Source organism: Vigna unguiculata, chromosome 7, assembly GCF_037176805.1.
Source record: "Vigna unguiculata cultivar grain cowpea cultivar isolate G323 ecotype 2 chromosome 7, ASM3717680v1, whole genome shotgun sequence".
NCBI lineage: Eukaryota > Viridiplantae > Streptophyta > Magnoliopsida > Fabales > Fabaceae > Vigna > Vigna unguiculata.
The window spans coordinates 11,263,747-11,289,245 of record NC_140798.1 but is presented as its reverse complement, the minus strand read 5'-3'; the positions used below and the strand labels follow the sequence as shown (position 1 = coordinate 11,289,245).

General features: G+C 28.4%; 3 protein-coding genes across 4 annotated transcripts; 1 reads left to right on the top strand and 2 right to left on the bottom strand.

Annotated features, from left to right (window-relative positions):
• Positions 1 to 1,614: 1,614 nt before the first annotated feature.
• On the top strand, positions 1,615 to 3,202 carry LOC114189926 (small ribosomal subunit protein uS12). The gene is made up of 4 exons (XM_028078653.2): positions 1,615 to 1,765; positions 2,406 to 2,561; positions 2,651 to 2,777; positions 2,889 to 3,202. Exons 1-4 carry the CDS (start codon positions 1,761 to 1,763, stop codon positions 3,027 to 3,029), a joined length of 429 nt encoding a protein of 142 aa, XP_027934454.1. The 5' UTR covers positions 1,615 to 1,760; the 3' UTR covers positions 3,030 to 3,202.
• A 6,714-nt stretch (positions 3,203 to 9,916) lies between these two features.
• LOC114191158 (akuammiline synthase 2-like) lies at positions 9,917 to 11,239 on the bottom strand. The gene has a single exon (XM_028080340.1). The coding sequence runs from the start codon at positions 11,237 to 11,239 to the stop codon at positions 9,917 to 9,919; it is 1,323 nt and encodes a 440-aa protein (XP_027936141.1).
• A 4,125-nt stretch (positions 11,240 to 15,364) lies between these two features.
• Positions 15,365 to 19,016, bottom strand: LOC114190479 (PWWP domain-containing protein 5-like). Of its 2 annotated transcripts, none has more exons than XM_028079377.2 (3): positions 18,934 to 19,016; positions 18,781 to 18,845; positions 15,365 to 18,686 (listed from the first exon to the last, which is right to left on the bottom strand). In XM_028079377.2, the coding sequence occupies exon 3, from the start codon at positions 18,675 to 18,677 to the stop codon at positions 15,705 to 15,707; it is 2,973 nt and encodes a 990-aa protein (XP_027935178.1). In that variant the 5' UTR covers positions 18,678 to 18,686; positions 18,781 to 18,845; positions 18,934 to 19,016; the 3' UTR covers positions 15,365 to 15,704. The 2 variants fall into 2 exon arrangements, with proteins under 2 accessions (XP_027935178.1, XP_027935179.1); XM_028079378.2 differs by having other exon boundaries at positions 18,964 to 19,013.
• Between the last annotated feature and the right edge of the window lie 6,483 nt (positions 19,017 to 25,499).

Here is a 25,499-nt window from a genome sequence, read left to right as displayed (position 1 = left end):
TCAAATAGTTGAGAGATAATGAAAGTTGTTTTAGCAAAACAAAAGTTAAAAAAAAAAATTAAGGATCAAATAGAATAAAGAAGATAAATTTTTATATTGCCTATTAAATGAATGACTTACACAATTGAACACTTGAAATTGAAAGTCAACATTTTTTATGTGAAAAATGATAAATAATAAATAAAATATTAAGAAGAAGTAAAAATAATCAAATGTGAGACCTAAAATCTATTTTATTCACTGAAATTGATAATATATCATTTGAACATAACCACACAACAAGAAAAAGAGTGTAATCAAGATTGTGATATTAGGGAAAATACCTTGAAAATATGTGTGGATTTTAAAAACATAAAACAAGCCAAACAATTAAAAGAGAGAGCACCTCGTGTTGGTTTCTGAAGAGCCACCTTTTAGTTATTTTTCTACTATGTTTGGTTAAAAGAAATTTATTTTTGTCTCAAATGCTTTTAAAATTTTTATGGATGTGACATAAGTAAGAAATTACTTTTTTGTCCGTTCTCGATTATATTATTTATAAATATAAATTATTTTAAAAACATATGCATACATTTCAGGATAGATGTTCATATTTTTGAAAAAAATGATATTATTTAAAAAAGGTATAAAAATAAATATATTAGTAAGAAAACATTAAAAAGAAGACTTTTAAGAAGAAGGTTACACACTTATATAGAAATGATACAATTGTCTCTATACTATTCTATAAGATGATTCATACCGTACACATTTTCTTTCCTATTTTTATCCTTTAATAATCATAATTTTAAATTTATTATTCATAATAAAAATATTATTTTATAATTTAATAATTTTTTGCTATAATACAGAAAATAGATATACTTCACTATTATATAAAAATTATTGTAATTTAAGAAAAGATAAAATAATCTTATTTAAAGAAATAAAAAAAGTTATAAAAATTGAATTCATTTACATATAAATATAAATAAAAGGTAAAATATAATTTCAAGGAAAAATAATGTCAAAATTGTCATAAATATATATATATATATATATATATATATAAATATATATATATATATATATATATAATCTCTAAAAGATTAAATAGTATAATAATGTTTTTCTATACCATTGACAAAGTTAAGATGAACAATATCATTTTAAAGGTTCTGTATTATGCTGCTTTAATTATATATAAGCACATAACTTTTCTCATAATGAGAAATTTTAATTTTTCAAAAAAAATAAAATAAAATATATATATATATATATATATATATATATATATATATATATATATATATATATATATATATATAAAAGAAATGAATTAAAAATTGAACAAAGTTGTATAATTGTTTTTACAAAAATATTGATGAATCCTTTCTCAAATTTTCAGGACAATTACAGATAGATTAAATTTATGTTCATATTTAATTCTATCATTTTGTACAAAATTATATTAATTAATGTATTAAGAACTAGCTTTCACTGATAAGAAAAAACGAAAATAAATAAGAATTATAGTTTAGTAAATGCCCACCGGTGATACATGTGTCCTGTGCGGCATACTTTTTTTCTTACTGGTCTTTAAACCAAATGGGCTTGAAAATTGTTACACAGGCCCAGTGGTTCGCAACAGACCCATTAGTGAATTTCATTTTGTCCACTATATAATCTCCCAACCTCAGTTTTTCATTAGGGTTTTCTGCTGTCGTTGCTACTCATCCTTCATCCCCTCCATCCCGAGCTGTGCCTAGAAGAACGAAGCCATGGGGTAACCTAATTTCCTCCTCCACCTTCTCAATATGCTTTGTGTTTTTCGTTTTTCTGTTTTTGTTTGCTTATAATCTCCAATTGAACATACACAAATAACTTGAGTTGTGAATTCTTATATGCTTTCACTTGATCCGTTTCAAACCTAATCTTTCTGTGGCTACTTCCCCTGCGAAAAGTTTATATTTTTTATAATATGGTTTTGTATATTTATCAGTCTAGGGTTTAGATTGATGTCTGCGCTTTAAACAAGACGATTAGGTTCTTCAGGGCTTTTGTTTCGTGATATTTGGTCGACCCTGTGGTCACTCTATATTGATTATTTGCAATTGTTATTTTGATTTAAGCATTAAGTGTATGCAAATTTTACACTCTTAGGGATTAGTGAACTGAGTTACGATTTTTGTTTTGGAGGATAGGGGTTTAAATATTTTTATCACAATTTAAGAAAATGCGACTAATAATTAACAAATATGTTTTAGTTAGATGTGCTTTTTAATAATGGTTGGTTTTATTCAGAAAGTGGATGTTCAACAAGAACCGTATATAATGTATTTAGCTAGATTTTGTTCAGAAATTGGTTCTTCAACAAAGATCATAGAATGTGTTGAATTAGATTAGGTTTTCTTCCTGGTTTACAGGAAGACACGTGGAATGGGAGCTGCTCGCAAGCTCAAGTCCCATCGCAGGAGACAAAGGTGGGCTGATAAGTCATACAAGAAATCTCATCTTGGGAATGAGTGGAAGAAGCCTTTTGCTGGTTCTTCCCATGCAAAGGGAATTGTTCTTGAAAAGATGTAAGATTAAGTTAACATGATTTGTATATATTGAGATTTATTTAAAAACGAATGATATTGAGAGATGAAAATGTTTTTGTTTTATGCAGAGGTATTGAGGCCAAGCAGCCCAACTCTGCTATTCGAAAGTGTGCCAGGGTTCAACTCATCAAAAATGGGAAGAAAATTGCTGCTTTTGTCCCAAATGATGGTTGCTTGAACTACATTGAAGAGAATGTGAGTGCTTGCCATCATTACTTGATGTTTGTGTTGTTTTTTCACTGAGTTTGAATTATTGATTCTGTTTGATTATTTGTTATTAACTTGGATTGTGGCACGTGGTTGTAGGACGAAGTTTTGATTGCTGGATTTGGAAGAAAAGGTCATGCTGTGGGAGATATTCCCGGAGTCAGGTTTAAGGTTGTTAAAGTTTCTGGTGTCTCTCTTTTGGCTCTTTTCAAGGAGAAGAAGGAGAAGCCAAGGTCTTAAATTTGTGAGAAGCTAGTTTGTTTGCAATTGATCCGCTTAAGTATTATGAATTTTGTTTTGAGCTGAATGGTTTTTGTGAACAATTTTGTATCTTTTCTCGTTCATTTACTAAACTTAATTATTTGACATTTTTAGTTGAAATATCTTGGATTCGTATCCTTATTTTGTGTTCACATGGACTTAACAACTATTGCAACCCTCTCTCTCTCTCTCTCGATCTTTCTATTGCAGAAGAGCTGTGATCTCATTTGGGAGTTATGGTGATCTTTTTTTTGAAAAGCTTTTAAACGTTTTCATCAGGTTGAAAAAGAAAAAGTAGAGGTGGGATTTTTGTGATTTTTTGAAAAATTATAGTCAATACTAGAGATATATAACCGTTAACATCTAGTTTCAAATCAAAGAAAGAGTAGAAGTGAGATTTATTCGATATTAGAGATATATAATCGTTAACCTCTTCAAATGAATAGAGAGTACAAGTGAGATTTATTTATAATAGAGATACACGCTTTCAAATGAAGCGAGTGACTAAACTAAACTGTAAGGTTTTTAAAATCTAAAATAGGTATTATTGTTAGAATGAATTTTAATTTCTAGAATGAAAATCATAAATTATTAAAATAAATTCAAATTTTCTTAATATTTAATCAAATTTATGTTTATAAAATTAATATTTCTCCTAACTTAACACTTTCATCGTGCAATGGGAAGAACTATCATCAAGCGCAAACTCCTCAATTAACTTTTTTCATCAATCCTCAATTGACTTTTTTCATCAATACTGTTTTATTTTAACTGAAACACGTTTTATTTTTAATTCGATTTGAATTTTTCTAACTAAAATCCCGTTTGCGAGAGAGAAAAGACTTTCAATTTTTTAATTGGGTTTAAATTTTACTTTAGTTAAATTCTCATTCACGAAGAAAGAACTAAGGATTGTGCGAAGGGACGAGAATAAGGCGGGGACGAGTTTTATGAGTATAATCTCGTAATTTATCTGTTTTCTTATTATTTTAATATTAATTTTAATTTATTTTTATAAGATAATAAAAAATTATGGTAAAAAAAATATAATATTATCAAATATTTAATATTAGGAGGATAATTGTTTTTCTGATGTTAAATATTTTAAAATAAATTATATTTGTTTACATTAATACTAAATAAAATTTAATGAGAACCAAAATATTTATTAAATTTGTAATCATCTAGTTAAAGTTATAATACATTATTTGATCAAAATGATGCAAAGAACAAATAATAAACATAATAATAAAATTTTAATATAAATCTTGTATCTTCTGAACTTCGTTAGATGATGATAAAAAATATTCATGACAATTATATTAAATTTTTATATTGTAGTAAATAAAAGTTATTTATACAATTATAATGAAAAAATTATAATATGATTATAATGAGTTAGAAAATAAAAAATAAAATAGATAAAATATATTGAAATAGTATTCTACATGATAAAAATAAATAACAAATAAAAATATTAAAAAACTAACAAATGTGAGTCTTATGAACAATTTGAGAGACTATTGAATGAAATCACACAAAAGAAAATAAATGTATAATTAAGGGTATTATAAAATGAAAAAATTGTTTTAGAAATAACAAAAATTGTTTTAGCGAAACAATAAAAATGAAATAAAAGTTAATAATAATAAGTAAAGATTTTTTTTATATTACCTTGTAAATGAAAGATTTATGCTATTAAATACTTAAATTCAGAGTATTAAACATTCTCATATGAAAGAAAAATATACAAAAAATAATATTAAAAAATAATAGAAATATTCAATGTGAGACATAAGAATTGTTTATTTGACATACATCATTTTAACATAATTACATAAAGGTTATGATAAGATGAAAAATATATTAGAGATGCAAATAAGTTTCATGACAAACCAAATAATTAAAAGAAATAAAAAATGGAAAGTGTATATATATATATATATATATATATATATATATATGGTTACTTAATTAATTGTGAATATTTTAATAATTTAAACGGAGACAGAGATAAGGTGGGGCTATGTATAACCCTGTACCCAATTGAAAAAGTCGGAGATTTTTCATATCCATACCTATACCCATACCCAGTCAATGCGGGGATTCTTGTCAAAACGGAGACGGATTCAAGCAATACCGACGAGGCAAGTTTATTTGCCATCTCTAGTTGTGCATCTAAAAAACTAAATTTTAATTAGATGATGTTAATATACACAATAAAGTAAATGTTTAATTATATTAAATTTAACTAAGTTAGATGGAAAATATTTTAATTTTAATTGCATTAATTTTTAGTTGGATGTACTTAAAATTGATATACACATACCAATACATCTTTAATTTATTACATTTTATTTGAACTAAATTCATTCACATAAAAAGGTGATAATGGATGCAACACAATTTATAAAAACATGATAATTCACACAATGTTATAATTTTGTTTGGAGTATGATTATGACGATTTTATGCGTGAGATTTAAATCTTAATATTATGTAAAATTGTAATATTTTAAAATTTTATAATTTAAATCTTAATTATAAATATAACTAGAATTTTGACATGTGCAACACACATATTATTTTTGATATGTGAATGAATTTTGTTTTTTTTTTATAGTAAATAGAAAAAAAAATTAAGAAGTTAAAAATAGATAATAATAGTAATGATAAATATGATTTAAAGTAATAGACTAGGACAAACAAAATTCACTACAAAAATTAAAGGTGATTCATATCGTTGAATTAAGAGATTTGGTGATATACAAATGTTGCATTCACCATTTTCATTCAAATCAATATGTCCATCTCCAATTTGACGATTTTAACAATAGTTCTTGCACTTTGATTTGAAATTGCATTCTTAATGTCATATTTTTTGAAAGCTTTAGAACTGTGCAATGTTGTCACAAATCATAGTAGTTTATTGATGTCTTTACAATCTCAAATCTTGATCCTTTTTTACAACAAACAAAATTTATCTAAAATCACCTCTCAACACCACAACTTTTCCACCAAATGGTCTTTCAACATTATCTTCATTTTTAGCTTTCATAATAACTCTCAAGATTTTATCAAAAGCTTCAAAACATAGCTTGTTCATCATAGGCGCTTCATCCCATATAATCAATTTTGTTTCCATCAAGAGTTTAGAATGAATATTTCCTTGATTGATGTTGCAAGTTGATTCATCATTGATTGCCAATGGTATGCAAAAAGTATAATGAGCAATTTTGTCTTTAGGAAGCAATAAAGATGCAATATCGTTGAAGTTAAATTTAGGACAATTACTCTCTTTGATTAGCGGCTGAACAAAATTTCCACAAAAAAGTCTTTTTTGTACTACCATAACCATATAAGAAAAGAAGCGGTTTACTAATGCACTATTGTCATGATCTCTTTATACAAATTTATTTGCTCATGAGTTAGTAATTGGAATCTATACCTCTATATAAGAGGATTTTTTTTTGTGTCCACATTTTATAATTCCAATTTTACCCTTTACGATATAATTATTTGAAAATTTTTACAATATTAACAGTTACTTTTTTACATGTTTTCTATAAAATTATCTATCTTTTCTCCTTCTTTATTTTCTTATTTATCAACAGTTATTTTCTCATATTTTCTACATTTATTTTACTTTATTTTTAATAAATATAAATTTATTTTGTATATTAACTTAATAAAGTTATAATATTTTTAGAATAATTAATTAAATACTTTATTTGAATACATAAAAACAAATAAACTTTATAATGTGTGTGTTGTAATTTGTTCTTGAATTTTATTTAAAACAATTTTAAATAAATATTTTGGTCAAAAGCTAGAATAGCAAAATAATTTGGATGGATACCCTAATAAAGAAACCAATACGTAAAATAAAGTATTTTGTTATTTTATATCGAGAATATAAATATTTTATTATCATTCTTTTTATATCCAAAATTCTTCTAAAAGAAAAGTATTTTTACTTTTTGACATAAAAGTTAAGTCATAAAACATTCATAATGAAATAAATTTAAATGTTATTATTTTATTTTAAGAATATAAATTTGATATTTGTATATTATAAGTAAAATATATTAATTCATCAATTAAATTTAAATTTTACTTTTTAATTTCGTAGAATTTATATTTCCATTTTATAATATATTGAAAAACTTATACAGTTTAGTGAAAAATAGATATCAATGTTATTTATAATGTTATTTATATTATGTAAATAGCAAACTGAATCAAATATTTTTAAATCGTTACAAAAATAAAACTTATTTATCTATTATTTTATATTGTAACAAACTAATTTTATAAATTGAATTTTTTTAGAGGTTATTCTTTGAATAATCAATTGAGACCGTGAAAAAGTTGGTCTTCTTATGTGAATCTTATTCCACAAGGGCTGATTTAAGATCTTTAGGGTTAAGAATCAGTTATGACCACGAGATATTTTTTTGGACAAAATTGGATATTCATTTTGACAATTGGGTGAAGAAGAAAGAAATAAGAGGTGAATATAAAAGTAGAAGGAAATAATCACTATTTCCAAAGGAGACAACACACGAATGATGGAAAAATCCTTTGATACAACCAAGGGTTCTTGAATCACTCAAGAAACTAGGAGAATCACTCTCACTATTAGCTAGAAAAATAGAATTTCTGAATGAAACTTAACTGGATTCCATTGATAGAAATGATTCAGCTTGTATAGGAGCTGTAACCATCAGAATTACAAAGGACACATAAATTTAGAATTATAGCTCACTTAAAGCTATTAATGATCCACTCAAGCTAATAATGGTCTCTTACTTATTGTTGATTGTAATTGAAATTAATTAAGGCAATAAAAGTCATCCAGAAGCATTCAGCAAGGGTCCTCTTGGTCTTCCAAAGGCTAGTTCTTAAGTTGGCAAATGGGCCCTTATTTAACTTGAATATAAAGAAAAACTAAACTCTATTAATTGGTTAAGCCAAGATACAATTTGGTCAGTCAATTTTATAAAGCATTGAACCCTTATTTAAATAAAAGAAGCTGCATCAAATTGGTATATTAGTCCTCCATTTGGGTCATGATGCAATTAAAACCCTTAGTCTTTTCTCCTTGAAATTTGGGCTTGTATTCAAATAACATGGACAACACTTGCTGCAGAGCTTCTTTTGCTTTCCTTACTCTAGCCCTTGTCATAGGTCCTCCAAGTTTTTCAAGTGGATCCTTGTCCTTGCTCATTGTCACATCTCCATCATCTTCTTTAATGATCTCATATATGCCATCTTTTTGTCAAATTCCATAACCATGTTGCAACTTCCAAAGATTGAAAACTAACTTGCATAGTAAATATTACTAGAAATTTATTAATAGCGACTGTAATAGTTTTGAATCATCTTATAATTTTTATATTATCCAAGAATTAACCCATACTTTATTCACTTTGATCAGGTATCAATTTTCAAACTTTGCAATGTATACTTGCTATACCTATTCAAAAACAAAAATTCCTCTTACTCGCAAGAGTAAATTAAAATAAAAAAAATTAAGAAAATGGTCAAAAATTAGAAAATATGATTAACATTGGTGACAACACAATATTCATGAAAGAGCAAAACTTCAAATAATAACAATAGAAGCTGCAACATTAGGATGATCCTTGACAATTTAATGGCTATTATCTCTCCCAGCCATTACAACAACATAGTGCCTGAATGCTCAGGTTGTTTCTAGTATTGAAATTGCCATTGATCACTCTTATTCTTCGATTTTGCACTACACCCCTCTCCCTTTATCTCAAACATTTCCATATTCATCTATAATTGTTGAGAAAAACAAAACTTTCATGTATTATCACAATATTGTTATCAATTCATTCTGAATTAAAATAACATGAATGTATCACTACAAGAAAACATAGTTTTAGACTCCCACCTAAACCCACCCAAAACCAAAAAATAGACGCTAAAGTGTCCCATGTGCGTCCGTTTTCAACCCCTGTGCCATACCACAAAGCTTTCACATTTTTGCGTCCTTAAAACAATGGAAGCAAATTATGAACGATCCCGCTCACTCTTAAGGGACTCTATGTTTTAATTTTTAATTTTGTTTTTAAAATTAGGTAGAGACGGTCTGACCATCGATAGACCCACGCTATTCACAAGAACCATATTCTAACATTTTGAAAACCAAAAGTCTCATATCAAGCCAAACAAAATCTAATGCCCACTCAAATGACTAATAAGAGCTACTTGACCAAATTGAATCATGGTTCTTTTCTAAAATATTTTTCTCAATCTCTGTCAGCCTTTCTCTAAACCTTTCAAATGCTTCTAGTGCTACTAGATTTGAGGTGGAATATGGAATCCTTTGTCCAAGGTAGACCTCATCGGAAGCATGAGTTGACAATATCTCTATCACCGAAAGATCAATAAGATTTTCATTCTTTTGCATAATTATTCTCAAATAAGCCTTTTTAGGATTCTTCTCTATCTCATCATATTCTAGGGTTCCTTTTTCTGGGATCAATCTAATCTTTCTATTAATATCGAAATGCAATTAGTAATTATGGAATTGAAAAAACAGTAGTCGTCGTCTAACTACACAAATCAACATTAAAAGTTTCCCAAAAAAACAAAATCAATTTTGTAAGATTGTTGGAAGTCCACGTCGACTAGAGATGAAATCAATTAACAATATATAATATATAAGTGGGTTTAAACCTTATGTTACAAGTCGATTTTATGGAGTTGAGATAGAAAGTCACTTCTAACCAATATAGACAGCAACTCTGATTACACAATTTCTTTTTTCTTATTACGAAGATAAAACAATTTAATTTATTTCGGCATTTTAATCATCTTCATTGGTTTAACATCTAAATTAAAATAGTAGGATTAGGCAATGCAAATTGAAGGAAGTCCAAATCATGTTCCAAGATACTTATATGTTTCTCTGGCATTGTGATCCATGCCTCTATTCCCTCTCTTGTTTCCATCAATATCACTGTGTTTGGGATACTTTGTTTAGTACCTCCTCTTTGAGCTACCCACAAAGGTTTTCCACAACCAAAATCCACTTCATTAAATCCCATATTAGCCCAACTTGTGAACACTAATGAGATTGGTTTATTTTCTGCTATACCTTCAAGCATTAGTTCTGCACACTCATCACTCCACAAAAAACCAGGATCATTCTGCACTTTCAAAAACAAGTCCTTACTTAGTTTTCCTAGTCCTTCTCTTAGAATTTCAACCAAATCTATGATCTCAGTCTTCTTGTTCACACCCTCAAGAACAACCAATGCAGGCCACAACAAATTTCCAACAACACCTCTTGAGAAAGACTCCCCCATCCTTTTTCTCATGTCCACAACATGCAATGCAACCATCGGTCTTGTTTTTTTGTCCTCTTTGATTGCTACAATCATATGTTTGCTTATGAATGAAGATACTACCTGGTACCGTGTAGGTTTTGTTTCATCACATGTTGACATGGATTTTAGCTCATCGATGGCTTTGTCATCAAACAAGAATCTTCTTGTTGTGCAGTTTTCTTCTATGTTCGAATCCTTGTTTATATTCAACATGCCAGCACGCACACCAATGGTGTTTCTTGGAGGGAAGGAAGAAGCAGCAGAAGAGAAATCTGGCCATGAGATTTCTCCCTTTGACCCTTTGCAAATTGAAAACCAGGTTTTCAAGAAGGCACTGCAAGAATATGCATCCAAGAGAATGTGGAGGTTGCACAACCCAATGCTTATTCCTCCACATTGGAATTTGTTTACTTGAACGAGTAACTGAGGCAACACTTCTTGGTGAGGGTGGCACTTGTTAGGCTCACATGGAAGTAACTGGTTTAGTGATTCTAATTTTGGTGGTTTTAAGAACACTTCCATGGTGGTGTTCACTGAAGCTTCCATGAAAATTGCACCTTCATCGTTGCAATCAATGGAAAAGTAATCGCATCTTCTACCTGCAAGAGGGTAGAAAATGGTTAGTGCCTCAGATAGTGATTTCTTCAACTGAGTTGAGACATCTGAAAATTCTTTAAGGTTGGTGGTTTTGCTGTAAAAAAGGATCAATGGAAAATAGGTGTTGAGTTGAAACACATCAAACAAGCATAATTTTTGGGTTTTGCATTCTGAAGAAGTTGGTAGTGATGGTTTAATGGTTTCTCTTAATGTGATGTTAATTTCCATTCTCAACTGTTATATAACCGCACAAGCTTGAATTAGATATGAATAAGAGATCTCATAAGAAATTTGTTCATTGGTATTTGTTTATATACACTGTTTGAGGAATGTCAGAGACAATGTAGAAAATGAGTTTTTTTTTTTGGTTTTTTTGTCTTGTTTTAATCGAGAGTTATGTTTTTTAAAGCAACGTTAATTAAATAACATTCTGATAATCAATATATGTATTGTTGTTTTATAGTATTTTGTTAACAAAATTTCATTAACTGTTTACGTTATTCATCAAGTCCTACTATGTTATTAATAGTAATTGTAATAGATAGTTATATAGAAAGAAATTGTTTAAACGCCTAACTTATTTCTTCTATTTAATGTTGAAATATATTTTTTACTTTTCACTGATAAGGTGGAAGAGTGTGTGTTTTTTTCAAAAGAAAAAATTCAACTATTTAAAGAACTAGCCTATTTTCATGTTTAATGTTTAAATACTTTTAAGTGTTCATCGAAAACACAGAGAAACAATTGAGTGTGAATTCCAGGACATATAAACTATATATAAGGTTAGAAATTTTATTAGACTCATACCAAAGACGTTGTAGAAAAATATATTATTTTTAATTACCATTCAATATAATTCTTAAAGTTATGATGACATATATTAGGAAACTCCAATTTGTGAAGCCCCACATCAATGTAGAGTATGTTACTAATAGTAATTATAAGGAGATGCAGTTACATTCCGTAAAAAAGAATAAAAAAAAAAAGATAGTTACATGAAAAGAAACATTGTTTAAACACCTAACTTATATGATGTTGAGACGTGTATTGACAATGTGAAAAAATAAGTTGTTTTTAGTTTTTAAGTGAAGAAGTTATATATAATGTTCAAACATTCATATATCATGAAATCCTAATGTTATCTATACAAGTTTTTTTTATCAAACACAGGAAGGCAGAACACACAAAATTAACTAGAAGTGGAAAGTTTAAACACTCTATTTTGTTGATTAGTGGCAAAATGTGGTTTTTACCCGTCTCCTGCTTTAAATTCAAAAAACAAATTTCATCTCCTGTCCTAAAACCTTAATTTTTTCACTCCCAACTTTTCTCTGACCCTTTGCCACCTCACTCTTCCTCTATCAGCAAAATCCTAATTAACCCTAATTTTCTTTCTTCACTTCCAATGTCTCAACGTTGTCTTCGATCTCTTTATTCTCACTCTCTATGCTCTCTGTCAAAGAACTTCTAACTTTTTCTCTCATACATATATTGTGCTCTCTTCCATTTTTCTCTCCATCACTGATTTGTTTTTTCTTCTCTGCTTGTACATGTTTTGGTTCTGGCTTTCTCATTTTATTGAGTCCTAAAACCCTAATTTTTTCACTCCCAACTTTTCTCTGACCCTCTGTCACCTCACTCTTCCTTTATGAGCAAAACCCTATTTTTCTTTCTTCACTCTCAATGTCTCACCGTGTCTTCGATCTCTTTATTCTCACTCTCTACGCTCTGTGTCAAAGAACTTCTAACTTTTTCTCTCATACATATATTGCGCTCTCTTCCATTTTTCTCTCCATCACTGATTTGCTTTTTCTTCTTTGCTTGTACATGTTTTGGTTTTGGCTTTCTCATTTTATTGAGTCTCGAAGGTTTTATCTTTCGCAATTTATTGGATCTCGAAGGTTTAATCATCATCTCTCCACCACATTATTGGGTCTTCAAGGTTTAATCACCTTCTCTCTACCACTGATTTTTGTAGTTATATATTTGATTTGTTTGTCATTTTCTCTTCACCATTGATCTTCGAAGTTATATATTTGATATGTTTTTTGTTTTTTTTATCATTTGTTTTTTTTATCAGATTTTGAGTTAGGGTTTGGCATTGCACTCTAGACATCTCTCAAGTTCTGGTGTTCGTTCTTGCTCTTCTTTTATGTTTTCTTTTTTTTCTTTTTTTGACGTGGCTCTCTATCTCTCTATTTACATGATTTATGATTTTTGTTTCTTCCATTTTTTTGCTGACATTTTGTTCCACTTTTTTCTTCTAAATGAAAGGCTTGTGGATTTTATATATATATATATATATATATATATATATATATATATATATATATATATATATATATATATATATATATATATATATATATATATATTCTGTTAAGATAAACAATTGAAAAAAAAAACTTTGTATTATTTTCTACTTTCTACTATTAACTTAGTTTTTGTTTCAAGATATAGGATATCTTCGAGAATGAAAAGGAAAAGACCGAAAAATTCTTAAAAGACGAAGGCAAAACTCTCAACCAAAAGGTCGAAGTTGGTTTTAAAAAGATTTGGCTTTTCAAATGATTGATTTTTATTATTTTAGGATGGAGTTTTATTTGGTTATTTTTGTTACTCCATTCTTTATTCATTCTTTATTTATGGGCATGTGTTAGTTTTGTTATTGCTATCAATTTTTGCAATTTTTACCTTTTCTTTTTTAGTTTTTGGGTAACCAATTCCAAACAATAAACTCAAGTCTAACCGAACACGACAGACCTGGAAAGAATAGGTTCAACAAAGCCACTACGGAGGCTAGAGAGGAAAGTGTAAAATGGTGTTTTGAGAACTAAAAGACCAAAAAGTTGAGACCACTGGTACTATGCTAGTACTATATTGACTGATGAATCTTCAAAAGTGAAAATGATTCTTTGTCGAAACTTTAATATCGTTTGGTCCATGTACTTTGAAAATATTGGTTTTGGTCCCTATTTTTTGCTTTTATAAACTAAACATTCTTGAATAAAAAATTATAATTGGTTTGTGAAATAGAATTTAAATTGGTTTTTAACATTAGCTACAGTAGGTTTTAGATATTTACTATTGTTGATTCTAAATTAGTCTTTCATTTTAAATTAGAGACTCTTTTAGACACTAATTTTTTAGTAGTTAACTTTGGTAACTAATGTTAGAGACCATTTTAGACTTTATTTCACAAATGGTTTATAATTTTTTATTTATTACAGATTATTTAGATACTAATAATTTATAGTTTATAAAGTGGTATCTAAATTAGTTAACATAGTAACTAGTTATTTTTTTTTCTTTAAAATTGATTGTTGTTTAATGATTTTATTGTAGTATTCAATGTGTTACGAAAATTCAACATATTAATGTGCTTGTTTTTGAATTTTGTGGATTAATTTCATGGAATCTTCAATCTAAGTGGTTGCCTTTTCTTTTAGTCCCATTGGAATCTTCATGGAATGCCTTTGTGTTGGGTAAAAAACCTACTTTTTATGATTTTAAGTTGAATAAAAATCATGTTTACTTTGATCCGACCTATCTTCTAATTCACAAGTAGGATTCTATCAAAAAACATTTACAAATCAATTTTGATCTACGTCTCACTTAAAAAAAAAGAACTTTTTAAAACTGATTTATTCATCAAATGTTAAGTATGTATATTTGTTGCAAATAATAATATATAGAAAAAATGGATTATGGCACGATTCTATTGCCTCTTCACAAATAAACATATCTTTATATGTTTGACAATGAAATATCCGCACCCTTTTTGAAAAGAATATATGTATTTATTAGGTTAAATGCGAATATAAGACATACTCGTCGGAGGAAAAAAATACTGAGAATAACTACCACTTAATTCACTTATCCTATGGAAATTTTTAAATAAAACTGAAAATCTATGATATCAATAATTTAAATTTTTTTTTTAACTTCTACTTAATTTAATTACGTATCTTTATATGAAAGGATAAAGCTAGTATGTTTCCACAAAAAAAAATATTAATGCGAATATATATTGGGAAAACAAGAAATTAGTATTCTTATGTGAAAGCTTTAAAACTATTATTTAACCAAAAGTTTTGCTTTGTACGGAGGAATCGAGGTTAGATGAAAATAGTAGACATTGAGTAAGGGTTCTACCAAGTACACATTCTTAAACCTCTTTCCTCGTAATATTAAAATCTTTGAGTGCAAGTTTGATTGAAATTAGTCTTAGAGAAATAATTAGTTAATTTTAAAAATCTAAAATATTAATAAAAATAAACAATCATTCCTTTAAAATAAACTGAAAGAGTGCATTTGAAGGACCTGGGAAAAACGTTGAATCATGGACACTGGTTTTCAAAACAAAAGCCCTATGATTCAAATATGATTTGAGAATGAATCTTCTCGTATACCAGACAAGTCCATTTCTGGTCCTGCACCGATTTCGTTCCAGAAAGTCATAAACCAACCTCCAAGAACTTATATCAGTTCCAAAGTGTATGCAACATAATAATTAAATTGTAAATTGTCCTATTCTCAAATATTTCTAAATATCAATGAGTCAGCCACTGAATTCTAAGTATTAGTTTGGTTCAGCACATAAAATATACTAAGTGAATATTAACATTCACATCAAAACACAACCATGATTGATGTCATAAGTAATAAGGATGGAATGGTCAAAACCAATGCATCAGACTGCTGCCCCATCCACAGAACTTGTTACTTTTTTTTTTCTGCCACGCTTTCCTATTATACCTTTTTGTGGCTTCCGAGGCAAAATCTTGAGGCGGTAACTAACAAGTGAAGGTCCGAATATGCTATATTTTCCAGCACTACTAAAAGCAGCTTCTGCATCAGAACGTTTTAGGAAGACCACTCTGGCACGGTTAGTTCTCTCTAGCAGTTCAGTCTTTGATCGAATCAGTGGCCCAAAGCGGCCAAAAATCTTGTTGAGATCTGTTGTTGAAGGAACAGAATCCAAGTTTGAAAATTTCAGAGTTAGAGCGGTGGGGGAGAAGCCCGGGGTAGAACTCTCGTCCAAATGTTCTGCAGGCTTAGAAGATTCTGATCCAAATTTTCTATCAGTATCTTGCTGGTTAAAACTCAAATCTCTAGTAATTTCAGCAGATGGTGGCAACTTCAAACAGATAGGGTTAGCCTCACTTAGAGTCTCAGGCAGAAAAATGGCTCTCTCATTCTGGTATTTTGTCAATGATTGCTTTTCAGGAATGCTTTCAATTATTCTATCAGTCCAATAAGAATCAATGCAAGGCTCAGATGTCACAGTAGCCAATGCTCCCATGGAGGTTGTTCCAGTCTCATCACCATGCATTTCTTCACACAACATTTTTTGTTCCAGGGAAGCAGAATATTCAAGGCTAATGGAATTTCTAAATTCTGCAAAAAACTGCACTAAGTGACTGGAAAAACTTTGTCCAGTTGGATTCTTGGCGGCCAAGAAGAGTTGGGACGTAATCTCACTTACAGATGCATGCTGTAATTGGTTGAACTTTCTATTTTGGGAATTATGCAAATAATCTTCCGAAGCATTGTAAGCTGCTTTCCTTTTCCTACCCCGACGCCGTGGAACTGACTTAGTTTTCTGTTCTGATGTGTGTTCAACATTTGAAATATATAACCTCCTTTCAGACATCAAATCTGACATAAGTTTATGTTTCTTACCACGGCGCTTGCTATGCCCAGAGATGTGCTTGCACTCCTCTAGTGAAAGGCCAACATGGGTTTGATAATCCCATTGCTCTTTCCCACTCATGAGTAGGGTTTCCATATCATTATCATATAACCCTCCAAGTACTGTGAACTCAGGCAGTTGAGAATAACCCTTTGAGCGATAAAAGGCCAACAATTGGGCATGTGCAACTACAAAATCCAGTCTATCAGATCCAACAAGTGGCGACTGAGCTAATAGTTTAACATAATTGACAAGTTTTGTGGGTTCCAAAGACATTGAATTTATAATTCTGTCCCCTCCTTTTCTTCTGCTAAATTGATTATTGATTCCAGCATTACTAACTACTTGAGTTTTAAGCTTGAAAAACACATCATCAGGTATGCAAGGGCAGGAGAAGCCAAACTCAACCCGTCTTGAGACCTCATCTAAAGCACAATTAACAGCATGGTTGAAATTTTCCAAATTGGTCTGCTTCTCCATTTGTGAAAAATGTGCCTGAAACGGTTTAATCATTGACACATCATTCCAAGCAAATGTTTGATCCCCAAAATATGCTACCAGGTAACAGTCTTTCTTGAGATGCCTCTTTGCCTTCTCTGATGCAGCTGAGGCATCAAAGATCTGACCTGGCCACCAAGGATGGCCAGTCACCTTTCCCCACACTAAATCTGATAGACACAAATTCAAATCTGAAAACATTGATCCCTGATACGTGTCAACATCCTGCATGTTTCTGTAAGTATTAAGATCTACAACAAGATTAACACCAAGACACTCCTTCTGCTTATTCTCAGACACATGTCCTTCAACAAAATCACCGACTGTGGTTTGATTCTGCATCACATCTACTCGTGCATTTACATGAATGGCTGGTTGTTTCAACTCACAAGAAGGTTCTAGCTCAAGGCAATTCCTTAAAAGACCTTTCACATGCAAAGATTCTTTGGCGTTGACATTCACAACTTCCGTACATGGAATGCTGTCCTGTATTGCAACTTCTGCAGTTGGCAAATCTTTGAGGCCGTCCTTAGCAACCAAACTATCATCTGCAATCCTCAAACTGTCATCCTCCACAACGGCGCTTAAATTCACCAATGCAGCATTCTTAACCTCCTCGGCCACACCATTATCACATTCTTCAACCACATTATCCATAGCATTCTCACACTCCTTCCCTGCATCATTAACACGTCTTCCAGTCACACACTCCTCAGCCAGACCATTGTCACCTCCTTGAGACACATGCAAGCCATTTTCAGTAATCTCCATAGCATGCTCACACTCGTCAGCTGCATCATCATCACCTCCTTGAGCCACAAGCAAACCACTTTCAGTAATATCCATAACATCCTCACACTCCTCAGCGGCTTCATTATCAACTCCTTGAGCCATAATATTTCCTGAGAGCTCACTCGTCAGCGAACCATTTTCAGTAACATCAATAGCATTTTCACGCTGTAACTCACCCTGAAAACCATCATCAGATTCAATAACCAAACCTCCACGGCATTCTGAACCTCCATTAGCAAACAAAACTCTATCTGAACATTTAATCGAAATCTTGTCATCTGCATTCTTCTCCATCCCACAATAATCCCCCTTTTCTTTACACCCTCCATCAGCAACCTCCACTCCTTCCTCCAAACCAACTCCTACACCCATCAATTCAAGCTCTTCACCAAAACCCTCTTTTCCACTGTCATTAATCATCACATCACACTCATGGTTCATACTACAAAACACCGTTACATAACCATCGACTCCTCCTCTATCGTCTACAATGTGAAAAACCGTCTGATCGCGATCCACAATATCATCTCGGACAACAGGATCATCACTTAGGGTTCTAGAACAAGAGACATCCGTACTAACACCGTTGGACTCTGACGATTTGACCCCCACAATATCATTTTCCCGATCAAACAAACCAGCTTCAGAGTTTAAATCAATTTGGCCGGTATTTACAGACATTATTATAACCTAAAACATAAAACAACACATGCATTGACACTTGCACCTGTAAATTCATATCATAACAACATGAACATTAAACGATAAACAACAGAGTTCAAACCTTCTTTTGTTCTTGATTTTTTATTCTTTTCAGCAGAATTGTAGTTTGTTGTGAGAGTGGAGAGCCTGCAAAATGCAAAAGGAGTGTCCTTAGATTGAGAGTGAAAAAATGTGAACGGTTTGAGGGATTTGAAGAGAGAGAAAAAAAGGTTACAGCATTGAGAAAACTTTTTGTGTGTAGTACCACTGAAAAATGCAGTTCTTGACTTGACCTCTTCATCTTCTTGTTACTTGGTATCAAGTTTGAAGATTTTATGGTAAATCTAAATTACTTTCTTTTAGAAGAAATCATTTTCATTAACATTTTTATTATAAGAAAATATTATTATGATATTATATTAAAAAGTTTCTACGAAATATAAAGAATATCATTTTATTGTTTTTTTATTTTCCCTATTATATATGAACTTATAAAAGAAAATAAAGATTTGTTTTATGTTTTTCATTGGGAATCTAACATTTCAAATATTTTCATTATTTTAATCTGAATGATTTTTTAACTATATTTTTAATTTTATGTAAAATAAAAAACAGAAAATAATTATTTTAAAGGATAAAAAGTACTAACTGTTTTTTTTTAATTATATAATATCAAAATAATTTCTAAATAATGAGATTTAATTAGAATAAATTTAAAATGTAATTGAAAATATATAATTTTTATTAATCACTGAAAAAATTATTTAAAAAAAAACTAATCCCCACACTCAGTATATCATCACACCAAGATCATTTGAAGATATATTTGTGTTGGTTTGAAGTTTGTTAATACTATTAAACTGAACAGTTTAGCACACCCATCATCTTTTCTTTTTCTTCTGGAAATCACACATTAATAATAAATTAATCATTCAAAAAATATTATCATATCATAAATATGTGATTATTTTGTTTGAATAATGAGAGTAATGACAGATATTTTTAAGATCCTGACTCATTGAATCAACACTAGCTATTTTTCATAAGCAAGTTCTATTTTATCAATTTTTTTCAATTAATATCATTAACATACATATTATGAAAATCATGTATTTTATAAGTTAAAGTGATTTTTTTTTTCTAATAAAAAAAATCAATGGATTTAGAATTAGAATTATATTGTAAAAATAAAGTGCAAAAATATCGGTCATAATACTAGGGAAGAAGATATCTCTCTATTTACCTGGTTTATATTTTTTGTGTCTTCCACATTTTTGCTGACATTTTGTTTCACTTTTTTCTTAATCAATGAAGGGTTTGTGGATTGTGAAGCTTTTTTATGACCTGAAGCTTTTTTTTTCAATTTTTTTCTCATTTCTATAGATCACATATATATCTCAACCAGAAAGTCGAATTTCGTTTTAAAAAGATTTGACTTTTAAAAGGATTGATTTTTATTATTTTTGGATGGAGTTTTATTTGGTTATTTTTGTTACTCCATTTTTTATTTATGGGCATGTGTTAGTTTTGTTATTGCTATAAATTTTTGCAATTTTTATCTTTTCTTTTTTAGTTTTCAGGTAACCAATTCCAAACAATAAATTCAAGTCTAATCCAATATCATATACCTGGAAAGAATAGGTTCAACAAAGTCACTATGAAGGCTAGAGAAGAATGTGTAAAATGGTGTTTCGAGAACCAAAAGACCAAAAAGTTTAGACGGTTGGTACTAGTACTATATTGACTGATGAATCTTCAAAATTGGAAATGATTCTTTGTCGAAACTTTAATATCGTTTGGTCCCTGTACTTTGAAAATATTGGTTTTGGTCCCTATATTTTTAATAGCGTCAAAGTTTATTCTAGACGACAAACGAGTGCCACATACAAACAACGTTAATGTTTGGTAGAAATATAAAACTGTTGGATAAGTTGTTATTTGTCATCATATTTTGTTAACGCATTCGATTTACTTTTGGGGAATAAAACTTTAGTAAATAAAACTTTATAATATTTATTTATTTTTCATTAATTTCGAATATCGTGGGCTTCACTAATACAATAAGTTTAAAATTTTTAAATAAATTCATTCTTAATTTCTATAGTAATAGTTTTTTTTTAATTAATCAAGAAAAACATGGACTAAGCCAACACAAGAATGTTAATTTTATAAAACAAATAAATAACATGTGGCACATCGTTTGTCATTTAGGAATAACTTTGACGTCATTAAAAAAATAAGGATCAAAACCAATATTTTTAAAAGTACACAGATCAAACCATACACAAGTTTCGATCAAGGATTATTTCCAAATTTACGTAATATTTCAGGGACCACAAACATATTTTTTTCTTTTATAAATTAACATTCTATGTATCTAAAATAATTTCTATTTGAATAAAGAATTATAATTAGTTTGTGAAATAGAATTTAAATTGGTCTTTAACATTAGTTACCAAGGTTTTAGATATTTATTATTGTTGATTCTAAATTAGTCTCTAATTTTAAATTATAAACTCTTTTAGAGACCATTTTAGACTCTTTCACAAATGATTTATAATTTTTTATTTATTATAATTATTTGGATACTAATAATTTGTAGTTTATAAAATAATATCTAAATTGGTTAATATAGTAACTAATTATTTTTTGTCTAAATTTGATTGTTGTTTAATGATTTTCTTATAGTATTCAATGAGTGATACGAAAATTCAATATATTAATGTGCTTGTTCTTGAAATTTGTGGATTAATTTCATGGAATCTTCAATCTAAGTGGTTGCCTTTTCTTTTAATCTCATTGGAATCTTCATGGAATGCCTTTGTGTTTGGTAAAAAACTTACTTTTTATGATTTTAAGTTCTTGACTTGACCTCTTCATCTTCTCTTGTTACTTGGTAGTATCAAGTTTGAAGATTTTATGGTAACTCTACATTACTTTCTTTTCAAAAAATTCATTTTCATTAACATTTTTATTATAAGAAAATATTATTATGATATTATATTAAAAAGTTTCTACGAAATATAAAGAATATCTTTTTATTGTTTTTTATTTTCCCTATTGTATATGAACTTATAAAAGAAAATAAAGACTTGTTTTATGTTTTTCATTGGGAATCTAACATTTCAAATATTTTCATTATTTTAATCTGAATAATTTTTTAACTATATTTTTAATTTTATGTAAAATAAAAAACAGAAAATAATTATTTTAAAGGATAAAAAGTACTAACTGTTTTCTTTTTTTAAAATTATATAATATCAAATAATTTCTAAATAATGAGATTTAATTAGAATAAATTTAAAATGTAATTGAAAATATATAATTTTTATTAATCACTGAAAAAATTATTTTAAAAAAACTAATCCCCACACTCAGTATATCATCTACACCAAGATCATTTGAAGATATATTTGTGTTGGTTTGAAGGTTGTTAATACTATTAAACTGAACAGTTTAGCACACCTTAATCATCTTTTCTTTTTCTTCTGGAAATCACACATTAATAATAAATTAATCATTCAAAAATATTATCATATCATAAACATGTGATTATTTTGTTTGAACAATGAGAGTAATGACAGATATTTTTAAGGTCCACTAGCTATTTTTCATAAGCAAGTTCTATTTTATCATTTTGTTTTTCAATTAATATCCTTAATATACATATTATGAAAATCATGTATTTTATAAGTTAAAGTGTTTTTTTTTTCTAATAAAAAAATCAATGGATTTAGAATTAGAATTATATTGTAAAAATAAAGTACAAAAATATCGGTCATAACACTAGGGAAATTAACAACCCCTCTTAATATTGAAGTTTTTTAACATTTCAAATATATCTGTTTGAATTAAAATAACAAAATTATATTATATTTTAGTAGTTTTTGCATATAATTATATTTTATTGATTTTTCTACAATTTTGTATTTTATTAAATGTTAACACTAGGTATCATAAACTTATAACATTAATGAAATAATTAAAATAAATAATTTTAATATTTTTTTAAATGATTTTTAATATTAAAGGTGATTTGTCTGGATGAATTTGAGGAAGAATGTAATATTCTAAATCTTATATGGATAAAGAGATGAGGAAGGAGAGACAATTCATTATGAGTATTTAACTAAATATTCATCAATTTTTATAGAATTCCAACTTAATAGGTATATTTTTACTTAAACAATAATAATAATAATAATAATAATAATAATAATAATAATAATAATAATAATAATAATAGTACTAAAACTAATAATATTGATAATAATAATAATAATAATATTAATAAAACTAATAATAATAACAATTATATTTTATTCTATACTAATTTTAATCATAGGATTAAAATTGTAATCTAACAATATTATCTACTAAAATATTATTTTATATATATCACATCACATTCATTAAATCATTCATAAATTTTTACAAATTGTATAAGTTCGTTCAATCTCACGTGTCCATTAAAACAAACAACCTTCATTTACTTCTTTACATCCCCTCAAATTCATTTACTAATTCTCTTTTAAATTCATTCTTGAAAACAAACACACCCTAAGAAAGTATAACAACATTCTTTTCAATCTATTCATATTATGTCGACAAACAATTTTTTTCTGGATAAACACTCTCTATATTCAGATCAGACTTGTTGTATTTTACCATGAGCATTACATGGTCCATTTTTAGACCTTTGGACATGATCCTTTAACTACATTCTTAAATATAACCATTATCTAAACCACAATTAATGAACTCTATTGCATGCTTAATCAATATTAGACTCACTCTCAACCTTTTGCAATCTCCTAGACAATTAATATAACAACTTCCAACTACCCACATTTAAGTTTACCAACATTATATAATTTATCATAATTGTACAGTGAAATAAAAGGTGATAACACATGTTTACTAGGTGTGAAAAGAATCATCCAAATACTTTAATAGAACTCTTTGACTAATTAATTAGCAATATTTTAATATTTATATAATAAATATTTAATATTTTTTAATAAACATTTTGCTTCTTAAACATTTATACACAATCTGAAGAGTCTTTGTAAGAAATAATATTGATTATATTGTATGATCAAAACTTTTTAATTATCACTTAGAAGCATTAATTTAAGAACAACAACACTAAACATATGAAATCCTTCATTTTTAATAATTTTCAAGTGATAGTAAACTATATTTAAGAGATTAAAAGAAATATTAGACATTTCACAGGTTAATATCCTAAAATCTTGGAAGAACAAATAATTGGAGTTTGGCACGTCGTATGTGTGAGTAGATGAACAAAAGATGTATTAGTGTTAGCAACTCTGATAAAATGATTTAGCATGTTTTCAACACTTAATTTTCTTAGCATGAGAATATAGGTGAGACCTTGAATCCCAACATGATTTTCTTGTGTGTCATTTTTCTAGATTATTGTTAAATAAGAAACTCATTCTGCATATAGATATAATTAATGTTATTCTTTAATTAAACTTGGAATTTTACAATAGAAAAAATAAAAACTCTGTTTGGAAGTTGTTATTAATACTTTTTGCTTTCATACGTCCACCCTAATACACAAAACTTGGCGGTCTGATTTGTTTGTTTAGTTTGTCATAGAATATGCCATCAATTTTTGTGAGAATAATTAAATATTTTTTAACCTTTACAAAACATCTTTAGTTTTGCATCAATCCAATTATCATATAAGTTTAGTGTCCTTTATGTCCCAAAGTTGTAGTTAATTTCTTTTTGTATATATATTTTTTTATGGTTAAAATACTTTTTTGTCCTAAATTTCGTCAAATTTTGTCAAATAAGTCCTAATTTTGGTTGTGTTCAAATAGGTCTCAATTTTCGTCAATTTTGTTCAATTGGGTCTTTTTTTGCTAATATCGTTTAAATCATTAATGACCATGAACAATGACGGCTACGTGTCACTTCGTGGTTTTTTTTAATTTTTTTTTAACTTTTTTTTTGAATTTTTTTAAATGTCCACGTGTCAACCCAGTAGCGTACCACGTGTCAAAATCAATGTTCTACATTCAATTTGGTCCCTATATTTGTTATTTTTGTTCAATTTAGTCCCCATTTTGTTTAAAATTGACTAATTTTGTTTCTATCGAAGATGTGACCAAATTTAATTTTTATATCAAAGTTATAATGATGTGAATTTTAATATATTATATAAAAGTATTTAATAAAAATGTGAATTTTAATATAAAAATTAAATTTGGTTTCAATTTGGAGAGGGACCAAATTGGTTCGTGTTAACCGAAATTGAGACTAAATTGAACAAAAATAACAAATATATGGACCAAATTGAATATAGAATATTGACTTTGACATGTGGCACACTACTGAGTTGGCACATGAACATTTAAAAAAAATTCAAAAAAACCATGAAATGACACGTGACAGTTACTGTTCATGATCGTTAATGATTTAAACGGTGTTAGCAAAAAAGGACTTAATTGAACAAAATTGACGAAAATTGGGACCTATTTGAACACAAAACAAAAATTAGAACTTATTTGACAAAACTTGACGAAAATTAGAACAAAAAGGTATTTTAACCTTTTTTTTTATTTGTTCCCACAAATATCTTAATGCTAAGATTAAGTTAACGAAAAGAAAAAAAAAAATATTCATCAAATATACTCAATTATGCTTTGCAAAATTTCTATTATGTATCAACCAAAACAACATATCCGTAATAGTTAAGCAAGAGTGCATTTGATTGAGATTCAAACATGGTTAAGAATACAATATCTAACTTATAATTCAGGAGGA